Source organism: Saccopteryx leptura, chromosome X, assembly GCF_036850995.1.
Source record: "Saccopteryx leptura isolate mSacLep1 chromosome X, mSacLep1_pri_phased_curated, whole genome shotgun sequence".
In the NCBI taxonomy this organism is placed as follows: domain Eukaryota; kingdom Metazoa; phylum Chordata; class Mammalia; order Chiroptera; family Emballonuridae; genus Saccopteryx; species Saccopteryx leptura.
The window spans coordinates 31,798,051-31,811,515 of NC_089516.1; the positions used below are offsets into that span (position 1 = coordinate 31,798,051).

Below are 13,465 nucleotides of genomic sequence, written 5' to 3' on the forward strand. Positions count from 1 at the left end.
ATCTCCACATTAGCACCACATTACATTTACTATTCATAATTTAATTTTTTACCTTAAAAACATACTGTGGGAATTTCCCGGTATGCAAGAGTTCTACTTCAACATTAATTTGATGGCTGTTTAGAGTTCCAGTCTATGGACATAGCATTTGGAATGGTCAGTATCCAGTCAGGATGAAAACCAATCAATACATTTACTTCAGAAATGAATTTAATACTAGTAATTTACTACTAAGTTATAAAAAGTGCTAAAAAAGAAGAAAGGAGAAAGGTGTGTATTAGTTAGCTGTTGCAAACATATCCTCAGCTAGTGCAATCTTAGTCCTGCAGATATTTCTAAATTCCAGGGTAAAAGTCATTTTGGCTGTCCAAGTTGGTACCCTGTAAACACACAGATGTATTAATAACTATAGAAATTTAGATAAAAGGATTTATGTTCACGTTTCATCCAAGCAGATTCTCAAAACGGTCCAAGGTTTCCCCGCTTAAGTTCAAAACTTTAATATTTTAATTGGGGGGGGCAGAGGGCTTCCTTTATAAAATATTCTTCTTTATTTTATAAATGTTACATATGATTATTTAGAAATTTTGGATATTAGAGGAAATATAAAAAAAATCAAAATTTTATACACTTTTTCTTTCAATTTTTTCTATATGTTCTTACATAGTTGAAATAACATTGCATACAAATTCTTCTATTTTTTCATTTCTTAATACTATATTAATATTATATAAATAATATATAATATTGTGATTTAAAAGGTTTCTTTTATGCATACTTCCTAACAATTGGAAACTAGTCCCTTGATTTGGATGTATTTTATATTGAAATTAAGCATTTTAAAAGCTGTCCTCCAAGTTTCCTCAGTCTAGAAGCAAATCGTATTCAATTCCTCATTTTTCTTCATTACCCAAATTCACTCAGTCCTGAGGACCATTTCATTTCTGAAATTTCTTCTATCTGTTCCAGGGGTTTCAATACCAGCTAGAGTATTGGGGAACTTATAAAAAATACTGATTTCTGGGGTCCCAGCATAGAGTGAGTCAATCAGAATCCACGGGGGATGAAGTCCTAGCCTTCATATTTCTAAAAGCTCTGCAGTGCATTTTATTTTATTTTATTTTTTTCTGTATTTTTCTGAAGCCGGAAACGGGGAGAGACAGTCAGACAGACTCCCGCATGCGCCCGACCGGGATCCACCCGGCACGCCCACAAGGGGGCGACGCTCTGCCCACCAGGGGGCGATGCTCTGCCCCTCCAGGGCGTAGCTCTGTTGCAACCAGAGCCACTCTAGCGCCTGGGGCAGAGGCCGAGGAGCCATCCCCAGCGCCTGGGCCATCTTTGCTCCAGTGGAGCCTCGGCTGCGGGAGGGGAAGAGAGAGACAGAGAGGATGGAGAGGGGGAGGGGTGGAGAAGCAGATGGGCGCTTCTCCTGTGTGCCCTGGCCGGGAATCGAACCCAGGACTTCTGCAGGCCAGGCCAATGCTCTACCACTGAGCCAACCGGCCAGGGCTCTCTGCAGTGCATTTTAGAGCTGACGGAGTTGAGGTGCCCTGCTCTGGCCTCTCTTGCAGCACCAGTGCCATTCCCTGAGGTCCAGCCCTCTGCAACTCCAAATTAGGTTATTGTATTAGTTACTTAACTCTTTTCTTCCTTCAAGTTTTTTTTTCTTCTGCAATCTCTAAATCTCTAATCCTGTATACTATCCCCCAAATGTTTTCTAAAACACAGATCATATCATATCATTCCTCTACTTAGAGACCTTTCACAGCTCTGGACTGCCTGCCTACACAAGAGTCTAACTTGGTCTGATCAAGAACCCCTCCACCACAGCTGAACTTACATTTCTGCATCCTTTCCTACTCTGGTCCTTTAGTGAACCTCACCACTCTTTTGAGTAAGCTTTTAGCTTTTGTTCATCCTGTTCCCTAGCCTGTACTTCTTCTCTATTCCTCAAAGATCACCATTGTCTTATTCATACTTCAAAGTATTTTTCAAACATCACATCCTTCTTGAAACAGTCAAAGCTCATCTATTGAGTGACTACTAGGTACCATCTATTTGTTCAACATTTTTTTTTTTTTAGTTGCTACTATATCTAGGTGCTGGAGATACGACAGAGAACAAAAGAGACAAAAAGACCTGCCTGTGTAGAACTAAGTTGGAGTGGCAGACAACAAAATAAGCTTGCAAATGAGAAAATGTTAGATAAGAGCGATGGGGAGAATGAGAACATATAGTGACTGGGTGGCTATTTTCATCTGAAATGGCCTTTCTGAGGAGGTTATATCTATACTGAGATCTGGATGACAGGAAGGAAGGGACCAAACATTCAGAGTTTAGGGAGCAAAGCATTCTAAAGATAGAAGCAGTCAGTGTGAAGGCTTTCAAATGAAACTAAGACTGATTGAAGAGCAGAAAGGTTAGAGGAGAGTAATGGGAGAGGAAGTTGGAACCAGCTTATCTATGCTTTCTAAGTCAGGGTAAAGAGTTGAAATTTGATTCTTTTTACAACGATGGGAAGCCACTGGAGTGTTTTAAGCAAGAGAGTGACATGATATGTTTTATGTTTGAATAAGATCACTCTGGTTTCTGTGATTGAGGAGATGACAGTAGAAACAGGGACCAGACAGATGCTTTGGTGGCCATCTAGTTCTCCTTAAAGTACTTGCTGAAATTAAGGCAAATAAAAATCAAAGGTTCTCCTTTTTTTTAGGCAAAATATTAAAATTCTTATTATCATATAATAGGTCCTGGATGGGCCCACCTCTCTCCAGCCACCTGTACACCATCTTTGCCCCTATTACTGAGCCCTGCTGACCTTCTCTCAGCTCCCCGAAAGCATCATTCCTTCAGGCCACAGGCCTTTGGCTATGCCAGTGGGAGTCAACCTGGTCCCTACAGCCCACTAGTGGGCGTTCCAGCTTTCATGGTGGGCGGTAGTGGAGCAACCAAAGTATAAATAAAAAGATAGATTTAACTATAGTAAGTTGTTTTATAAAGATTTATTCTGCCAACCTTAGCAAAAGTCCGACATAAAGTACTTGGTAAGTAATTATTATTATATGCTTAACTTGCTGTAACTCTGCTTTATAAATTTTATAAAGTAAAGTTACTTCCCTACTTTATAAATCACCATTACTATGGAACCGGTGGGCAGTTAGAAAATTTTACTACTAACAAACAGATACAAAAGTGGGCGGTAGGTATAAAAAGGTTGACTACCCCTGGGCTATGCTATAGTTACGTTATTTGTGTGTGTGACAAAATATGTATAACATAAAATTTACTATTAAAACCATTTTAAAGTGTACAATCCAGTGTCATTAAGTACATTCAAAACACTGTACAGTTATCAGCACTCTAGCACCAGAACTTGACACTTGAAGAGGAAAGCTCTTACCTATTAAGTAGTCACTTCCCATTCCCCTTTCCCTCAGCCCCAGGCAACATTAATCTGCTTTCTGTCTCTGGATTTGCCTGTTCTGATAGTTTATACAAATGTAATCATACAGTATGTGGTTTTTGTGCCTGGCTTTTTTCTTTTTGTTTTTTCCTTTTTTGTGTGTGTGTGAGAGAGAGATTGAGGGCAACAGAGAGAGGGACAGATAGGGACAGACAGACAGGAAGGGAGAGAGATGAGAAATATCAATTCTTCATTGTGGCACCTTAGTTGTTCATTGATTGCTTCCTCATATGTGCCTTGACCTGGAGGCTACAGCATAGTGAGTGACCTCTTCCTCAAGCCAATGACCTTGGGCTCAAGCCAGGAATCTTGGGCTTCAAGCCAGCGACCATGGGGTCATATTTATGATCCCACACTCAAGCCAGCAACCCTGCCCTTAAGCTGGTGAGCCCGTGCTCAAGCCAGATGAGCCTACACTCAAGCTGGATGAACCCACGCTTAAGTATGCCTGGCTTCTTTCACTCAGTATGTTTCCAAGGTCCATCCATACTGTATCATATGTCAGTACTTCATTCCTTTTTCATGACCAAATAGTATTCTGTTGTATGGTTATATCATATTTTGCTTTATCCATTCATCAGCTAATAGACATTTGTTTAGGTTGTTTCTATGTTTAAATTATTGTAACTAGTGCTGCTTTGAAAATTCATGTCCAAATATTTGTTTGAACAATTGTTTTCAATTATTGTGGGTCGGCCCTGGCTGGTTGGCTCAGTGGTAGAGCGTCCGCCTGGCGTGCGGAAGTCCCGGGTTCGATTCCCGGCCAGGGCACACAGGAGAAGCGCCCATCTGCTTCTCCACCCCTCCCCCTCTCTTTCTTCTCTGTCTCTCTCTTCCCCTCCCGCAGCTGAGGCTCCATTGGAGCAAAAGATGGCCCGGGCACTGGGGATGGCTCCTTGGCCTCTGCCCCAGGCACTAGAGTGGCTCTGGTCGCGACAGAGTGACGCCCCGGATGGGCAGAGCATCGCCCCTGGTGGGCGTGCTGGGTGGATCCCAGTCGGGCGCATGCGGGAGTCTGACTGCCTCTCCATTTCCAGCTTCAGAAAAATACAAAAAAAAAATTATTGTGGGTCTATACTTAGCAGTGAAATTGCTGACTGATATTTTGAAGAATTAGAGATCAGTGAGTCTTAGACATGTATTAGTACCACAAAATGTGTGGGTTAAAACAACTGAAATTTATTCTCTCACAGTTCTGGAGGTCAGAAGTCTGAAATGAAAATATCTGCAGGGTCATGGTCTCTCTGAGATTGGGAAGAATCTTTCCTTGCTTTCTCTTAGCTTCCAGTAGTGACCTTGAATACTTGGCATTTCTTGAGTTGCAGCTGCCTCATTCCAATCAGTCACATGGCATACTGCCTGTGTGTCTCTGTGTCTCTTCTTCTAAGGACACTAATCATATTGGATTAAGGGCCTACCCTACTCCAGTATGACCTCAACTTAAATAATTACATCAGCAACAACCCTATTTACAAATAGGGCCACATTCTGAGGTACTGAGTTTGGGACTTCAACTTATGTTTCTGGGGGACACAATTCAGTCAATGACAAACTGACAGACATTATCTGAATTCCCTGGGGATCTTGTAAACATGGGCTTGGGATGGGGCCTGAAGTTCTGCATTTTCAACAAGCTCTCCCCTAGCAGATGCCAATGCTGCCAGTTAAGGGATAGAATGATTGACGTGATAGATGTGTTCTGGTTTGCCCAAGACCTTCCCAGTTTTAGCAAGGTAAATCCAGAGTGTAAGGAAACCCCAGTCCTGGGAAAACTGGGATAGTCTGTCACCCCATTATATCACCAGACCACAATTAGAGGAGCAAGTGTCTAGCAAGTAGCTATGCTAATTTACCCATTAATTATATTACTGAATATTCATATTTATTTTTACTTTTAAATAATTTATTTTTGCTCGAATAGCTCAAATTTTCAAGAATCTGAACCTTTTAGATATTCTAATACATCTCCAGAAAAACTGTGAAATAGTGAATTAGTTGAGCTGATGGGCATTATCTATGACTATCATATATTAACTCATGATGTTATCTGTGATGCTCAGCAATGTCCCTGTTGGGTTGGAATTTGAGGTTTATGACCCCTTTAACGAGTAATTATGATTGGGCAAGATTTTTTGAAGCTAAGGGTACCTACTAAGTTTGTAGTCTTCAATACTCTTTCCTGCTGCTGCCTGGAAACTATAAACATGGAGAAGGAGAAACTCCTTTCTGAAATTGGGTTTAAGCTCACTGCATGCAGGACACTGTCCCTCAGCTTGATTCCAATTAGGACCACATGAAGAACTTTAAAAACTGCTGAGCATGCACCCCACAGCCAATGAATCAGGCTACCTGGGATTGGGCATAGGCAGTCATAGTATTTTTGCTTGTTTGTTTTTGATTTTTTAAGGTTTGCCAAGTGATGCAAATGAACAACCAGAACTAGGAAGCATTGTGCAGGGTCTTCCTTCATAAGAGAAACCTTGACAATCTTTTCCTAATCTTTTTTCACCGGCACCCCTATTCCTCTCCACACCCCTCTAAACCCACATAACCTTTTGTTATGATTGATCATTTCCTTAAGCAGGTCCTCCTTTTCCTCATATTTATGTCCTGTTTATACAATGACCTCACTGACCTGGGACCATGTACAACTCATTGGAGGTAATCATTACTCCTGCAACAACTGACCTTTGCAGGCTTTCCTCAAGCCTTATTCACTGTTTTTACTCTTCCACAAGAAGTATCCTCAACATTATCTATGATGGAGTTAGCTTGTGGTAGTGTTGCTACTCTGACCGCAGGGTGTCTCAGGAATCAAGCTAAATCTCCCACAGAATCTGTAGTGTGTGTTTCTCTAAAAAGGAGCCACAGGAAATCTGAGTGGAGTGTATGCTATTTTTTTATGTATATAATTCACACACCATAAAAGTTACTCTTTTAAAGTGTACAATTCAGTGGTTTTTAGTATATTCACAAAACTGTGCAACCATCACCACTAATTCCAGAACATTTTTGTTACTTCACAAAGAAATGCCCTCCTCATTAACAATCACTCCTCATTCCTGCTGCCTCCCTGAAACTATTAATCTATTTCTATCTCTTTGGATCTCTATTTTGGACGCTGCCTACAAATGGATCATTCAATATGTGCTCTTTTGTGTCTGGCTGCTTTCACTTGACAATATTTTCAAGGTTCACACATGTTGTATCCGTATTTTATTCCTTTTTGTGACCAAGGAATTGTCTACTGTATGTATGTACTACGTTATGTTTATCCATTCATAATTGAAGGACATTGGGGTTGTTACTGCTTTTTGGCTATGATAAATGGTGCTGCCGTGAATATTCACATACAAGCTTTTATGTGAAGATATGTTTTCATTTCTCTTGGGTATATATCTAGGAGTGGAATTGCTGGGTCATATGGTACCTCTATGTTTAGCTTTTTGAGGAGCTTCTTAATTGTTTTGAACATTATTATTATTATTTATCTTTATACAGCTCTCCTGATTTGTACTTGTTAGGGTGGGGAAAATGATCCTCAGGCACTTTAAAATTTTTTTCTGTTATCTGCTAAACATTTTATGTGCAGGAAGAATTGTACCATCATAATGAACCTTCTTGTCATTCAGTGTCAACATTTCAAAATGTGAGAAAATAAAAACTGGTGGTGAGGAATTGGGGTGTCTCTCTGAGCTCCCGAGGTCCTGACTATCCCTCCTGCTGTATCTCCAGCCACCTGTCACAGTCTGTTCCTGGCACAGACAAGGCCTGCTTGTTCCAAGGACATGACTCCTGAGAAGCCTTCCATCTGAGAAGGCCTGGTGGGGCATCCAAATGCGGAACCAGGATTGCTTTTCTGGGATACCAATAAACCTCGTGTAGCCAGGTGCAGAGAGCCCAGCAAATTTAAAGTCCTACTATGTACAAAGCAGTAACTTACGTGCCACAGCGGCCTAGAAGACGTAGCCCTGACCTCCGACCAGGCCTCCAGTCTGTCCCATCCCTCCCAGCTGCCCCGTGCGGATCCTCAGCGGGGGGTCTGAGCTTGCGCTGCCTTGCCCAGCAAGCAGCCTTCTCAGCATGCGCAGTCGCAGCCGGGCCCCTGCTCCTTTGGTGGGTGCCGGGCGGGATGCGCGCTCAAGCTCACGCACGGCCTCGCCTGCGCGCGCACTGGGCCTCTGGTGGCACGCGCCCCCGCCCTGCCCCGCCCCGCCCCGCCTCCTCCCCCCTCCCTCGCGCCCGCCCGCCGCCTGCCGCCGCCACAGCCGACGGAGCTCTGTAGTATGGCATCGAGGAGAATGGAGACCAAACCTGTGATAACCTGTCTCAAAACCCTCCTCATCATCTACTCCTTCGTCTTCTGGGTGAGTGGCCATGCCGACCCTACAGCCAGGCAGCGGTGAATCAGTCCGTGTAGTGATGCTCCGAGAAAGGAAGGGGGAGGAAAAAACCCAGACCCAAAATCAAATCTCGACCCACCCCCTCCTTAAGGAGACAACTGCAGTTGTCTGGGCTCGGGCTAGGGCTGTCGTCTCTGCAGAGTGCTGGGCTGGGGCTGCAGGACGGTGGGGTGTATCGGGGCTGCTTGGACCCGGGACCCCTCCGGGGGCAGGCTGCAAGGGGCTGCGTGGTAGCGGTGACTGCAGGTTGTCGACCTTTCCAAAAAAATTTTTTTAATGTATTGATTTATATTTTAAGCTCTTTGGATAGGGTCAGCTTCTGGGGAAAGTTGCAGGTTTATTCGTCTGTTTTCCTCTCTGAACACCCCTCCCCAACCTCCCTTAGCAGCCTGCTCGCGGGGCTGTTGGAGCTAACCTGTGGCCAGCTGGGAGCGGGTGCGAGAGCGCAGGGTTTGATCCCAGATTCCAGGTTATTTCCGACACCGCGGGGCTACGAGAGCGAGGCGCAAGAAGCTCTGTGCCAGCCTGGCAGGGTAAGGGTGACCAGAGCCCCCCCCAAGCGCACTGATGGTGGGGTGTGGAGCGGGCGCCGCCGCAGCTGCCGCGCGAAAACGCACGGACTGGAAAGGCTCTTACATAAACCAGCGGCATCTTTGAGCTTTCTCAGCGATCCAGGAGATGGGTCTTATGACCCTTTTCCCACTCCCCTTCACCCTTACACTTTTCATCTGGTCTTTCTGTCATTACGTGAGTTCAATCCGCAGAGCCCTGGGGGAGGACCCCCGCCACTTGGTGACAGCAATAGCGCCCCTAACTCTCTGCTCCCCTGCTACCGGTCCTTGAAGCTCAATGCAGAACGGTGACGTCAGCCCCTCAGCTGAGGTCTCGGGGGGCTGCGCTGCGCACCTCGCGGAGAGATGCGCGGTGCTGAGCGCTGGGGCGGGGGAGGAGACGGAGGGGGCTCAAAGCTCAAGGCTCAAGGCTGTGCCTTACCTCATCCTGTTTGGCAAATCGTGGAATCAGTGCTGCGCTGACATTGCAGTGATTCACTTGGAGGGGTGGGTGGTACCTAAAGAACATTCTCCGTTATTTCTTTTTCTATGGAGAGGGCCCCCTCTCTGCAAGTTCCTCATTCCCACACTAAGCCACAGACACCCTGCTGGAGAATGAATGTCTGTCATCCCCCCCACACCCCCACCCCTTCCCCAATAATCGGGGCCATTTCGGCTTTCAAAGGCAGTCATTTTGAAACCTGAGGCTCTGTAGAAAAAGCCAGTCCTGCCTATGGTTTTCTCCTTGCCACCCCCACCCTCAAATAGCCCTAATTTTGGTTTTAAACTGGGCACAGTGCTCTATGAGGTACCAGACTCGGCTTGATGGTGAACGTGGCTGTTTGTAATGACCAAGAAAGGAACTGAAATTTAATAAGTTTTTTAAAAATCCCTAATGCTCCCCCGACCCGCAGATATTTCCTTGTCACTGGCATTGGTGATTCTTCGGGTCAGGTAAACTGTGGACCCTGGGGACCAGGCACACCAAGAGCTCTGCAGTGAGATAGAATAGATTTACTGCTGTATTGCACAAGGCAAATACGGAGACGCACTTTCTTTGGACTGAAAACGACACAGGTTGAAATTTTTCAGTGGAATTGTGAGCTACACACAGGTCATTTTTATGCCCTTTCTGGAAAAAACAATAGTCATATGCTTTTTGTTGAAACTTCCTAATAAGCCATTCCTGGGAACTAGTTTAACCTTTTGTTTCTTTCCTTAAATCTCTTTCTGTTTGGCCCTTAATATTTACTTGACTTCTTATTTGTTACTGGAGTAAATCATATGGGTGAGGGTGATTATTTTTAGCTTCCCGAAAAATAAGGTTTACAGTATATACAAAAGAGTGTTGTTCTGTCAGCATCACTGTAAGCTGGGAAAGGAAGGAGTCCTCAGACTGAGGCTTTTCATATGAGCTCTTTCACTCTTCTTGCTTACCTTCCCCTCCCCTCCTCCTCCCCCTGAATCTAATTACTTAATGCCTCTAATGTCTTAAGCATGGCATTTTCTGTCCTCTGAAGTTCCTTGATGCCTGCATTTTAATTTATCCTACTTTCAATATTTTTATAGTCTTAAATGAAATGTTTACCTGGAGCATTTTCAATAATTTAAATAGCATTAGCAATCATTTCCTACTTCGTAGCCAAAAGAATGAGATCTTGTCAAATATGAGGGCACTTAAAATAAGACATTTTCATTAATAAGCCGTGGTCCAAATGCTGTTTTTCATTCTACATTAAATGCTATTTTAACAGCTTTATGGGGATATATAATTCACACTTTTCAAATTGTACAATTCAGTGGTTTATAGTATATTCACATATATGTGCAGCCATCACTCCAATCAATTTTATTAGAACAGTTTCATTACCAGAAAAAGAAACCCCATACCCTTTAACTATCACCCCCCAACTCCCCCAATTAACACATGACCCTCCTTGCCCTAAGCACATTTCATATAAATGAAATTATATAATATGTGGTCTTTGTGAGTGGCTTCTTTCATTTAGCATAATGTTTTCAAGATTCATCAATGTTCATTCTTTTTTTATAACCAAATAATACTCCATTGCATGACTGTATCATATTTTGTTCATTCATTTGTTTATTGAGGGACATTTGGATCGTTTCTGTCTTTTGGCTATTATGAATAATGATGCTATAAACATTCACATACAAATTTTTGTACAAATATACATTTTCAGATATCTTTGCTGGGAATTGCTGGATCATATGCTAACTCAATGTTTAATTATGTGAAGAACTGCCACACTGTTTTCCAAATTGACTGCACCATTTTACGTTCCCTCAATCAGTGTATGAGAGTTCTGATTTCTTCACATCCTTGCCAATATTTGTTTTCATTCAATTTTTTTTATTATAACCATCCTAGTAGGTACCTCATTATGGTTTTTATTTGAATTTTCCTGATGAGTAATGATGTCAAATATCTTTTAATGTGCTTATTGGTTATTTGACTTTCTTCCTTATAATATGTCTATTCCTATTCTTTGACTATTTGAAAATATTTTCTCCTATTCTGTGAATTAGCTCTTCTCTTTCTTGATGGTTTTCTTTGAAGTACAAAAAGCTTTTTTTCTTAATTTTGATAAAGTCCAATTTACCTATTTTTCTTTTTCTGATTGTGCTTTTTGTGTGATATCTAGGAATCCTTTGCCAAATCCAAGATCATGAATAAAATGCTGTTTATAAGAGTAATTTATTAATTCAGTAAATTTAGTTTATAAATTTATCTTTCTCTAGTCTTTATCTTTATCTTCCTAAAGATATGTCTGACACATGGTAGATACTCAAATATTTGTCAACATTTATGAGGTAATGTTAAGTAATTAACAACAGCAACAACAACAACAAAATGACCCTGGTACTTATCCTTTTTAGTGGAAGATGGAAGGACAATTAGGCAGGATTAATTCCTTTTAGTTCTTTGTGAATATTTTTCATAGGATTACTTCCCTTCCCTTACCACAATTAGATTTAGGACTAGGAAACATTTGAGCTTTAAATTGTAGTAGATAAGTGGCATTATGAGGTTGATGTTTCTGAGCATATACTAAAGAGAAGTTTGCAATTATCAAAGAGAGGTCTTTGTTTTACCTGGCATTGTCTTCTGTCTATAATGACTACCTGTCTTTGAAATGTTCTGGAGACATTTTTGGTCACAGCTGGGGGTGGGATATTATTGGCATCTGATAGGTAGAGGCTACAGGTGCTGCTGAATATTCTCCAAGGCACAGGACAGCCCCTCACAAAAAATAATTATCTGGCTCAAAATATCAGCAATGCCTGCAACGTCTGCACATTGGACTTTACATGAAGTAATTCCTATGAAGAAAAATAGAATATTACACAAAATCCATATTTACCAGTGTATGGAGCTCCATACCAGAACATTCTCAACACAGTTACAATTAAGAAGAAAAACATTCTCTGTGGTGAACCATTAATTGTTTATTTGAAGACAAAAGGTAGGTACTTCTTTATATAATAGTGTTTGGATAGAATGATTGGTCTTAGAATTAAATAACATCACCTGAATTCTATGTAAACAGATCCTTCATTTTCCTTGATTTATGTTTTATTTTCAGGTTTATGGGAAAGCAGGAAAAAACACTTAGGAGTAAGTTATGCTCTGCTTTTAGAGACTAGCAAACAGTGCCTTGCACATAGGAGGTTTACTTAGGAAGTATTTACTGAATGAATGAATGAAATTGTACTGACTACTCTTGGGTTCATTTATTTATTTCCACTCACCTGAATTAGGAGGCTTTTACAAAATATTTCTAGACTTTCTGTGGTGATTCATATGTGTTCCTGACATTAATGTATGGAAAGGTAGAATAGAGAACTTCATAATGGCGTGATAGTTCAATTATTATATTTTTAAGATCAGCTAATTTGCCATATATTTTAGTTATCTAAGATTTTAATTGCTATTTAATTTATCAAGCTTCAATAAAAAATATGTTGTCCTAATGCAAAACAAAACATCTCTCCTTCATGACATACAATTTCTTCTTCAACAACAAGCGGGAAAACTTTGTAAATATGCTGCTTGAAAGGTAAAGTCTTTTGATTTGTAAGTTTTTAATATATTTTAAACATTCATCTGTTTAAATTTGTTTAAATCTAAGCTAAGATTTAAATCCACTGTGTCTACATTGCTAAATATTGTGAAAATAAATATTCTTTACTTCATTTCAGTGTATGTTGGATTTGATTTCTTCTTTTGCTATCCAAGGAGGTAATTAGCTATCAATAGTGTTATGAAAGTCCTTCATGGTGAAATATAAGTGATGGGTTTTTTTCATTTGGGAAACATCATTAATCTTTTTTGGTGAATATTTTTTAAAATAATAGTCTTTTTTTCTCTTTTCTTGTCACCAAGAAAATTTAGCCTTACCGGTGGTGGCGCAGTGAATAGTGTCAATATGAGATGCTGAGGTCCCACGTTTGAAACCTCAAGGTCGCCGACTTGAGCACAGGATCGTGGACTTGAGCACAGGGTTGCTGGTTTGAGCGTGGGATCCTCGACATGATCCCATATTCGCTGGCTTGAGCCCCAAAGGTCGCAGCTTTGAAGCCTAAAGCTGCTGGTTTGAGCCCAAGGTAGCTGCCTTGAGCAAGGGGTCACTGACTCAGCACAACTAAAATGCTGCAACTATGAGTTGAGGTTTCTTTGTTTCTTTCTCTGTCTCTGTCTGTTTCTCTCACTCATGCTAAAGAAAATAATAAAGTTTAGGTAGTTGGGTTAAGTAGAGGGGGAAAAAATCTTAAAAAGCAAAAAAGCAGTTTCTAACATTTTACAAAGTATTTGAATTTGGGCACATAACTCAAGTTTATACTTATTATTTTGCATGTCAGTGCACCTCAACAAACATTCATTGACTGTTTTTTATATGTCAGCTATTTCAATAGAATGTTTACCAATTTTTACTAGCTGCCGCTTTTAGCATTTTACCTTCATTTCTAACTAATGTATTTATTCTACTACTTCTCAACTTTCCAGTGTTTGGTATTATATA

General features: G+C 41.2%; 1 protein-coding gene and 1 non-coding gene across 2 annotated transcripts in view; both read left to right on the plus strand.

Moving 5' to 3' along the window:
- Window positions 1–4,161: 4,161 nt before the first annotated feature.
- Window positions 4,162–4,237, plus strand: TRNAA-GGC (transfer RNA alanine (anticodon GGC)). The gene has a single exon. It is a non-coding gene; the product is annotated as a tRNA-Ala (tRNA).
- Window positions 4,238–7,695: 3,458 nt separating this feature from the next.
- Window positions 7,696–13,465, plus strand: part of TSPAN7 (tetraspanin 7) — a 145,747-nt gene continuing 139,977 nt past the window's right edge. The window contains exon 1 of the mRNA XM_066357171.1: window positions 7,696–7,833. Coding sequence (XP_066213268.1) covers window positions 7,753–7,833 — 81 coding nt within the window. The 5' untranslated portion in view covers window positions 7,696–7,752. The remainder of the gene's footprint in view (window positions 7,834–13,465) is intronic.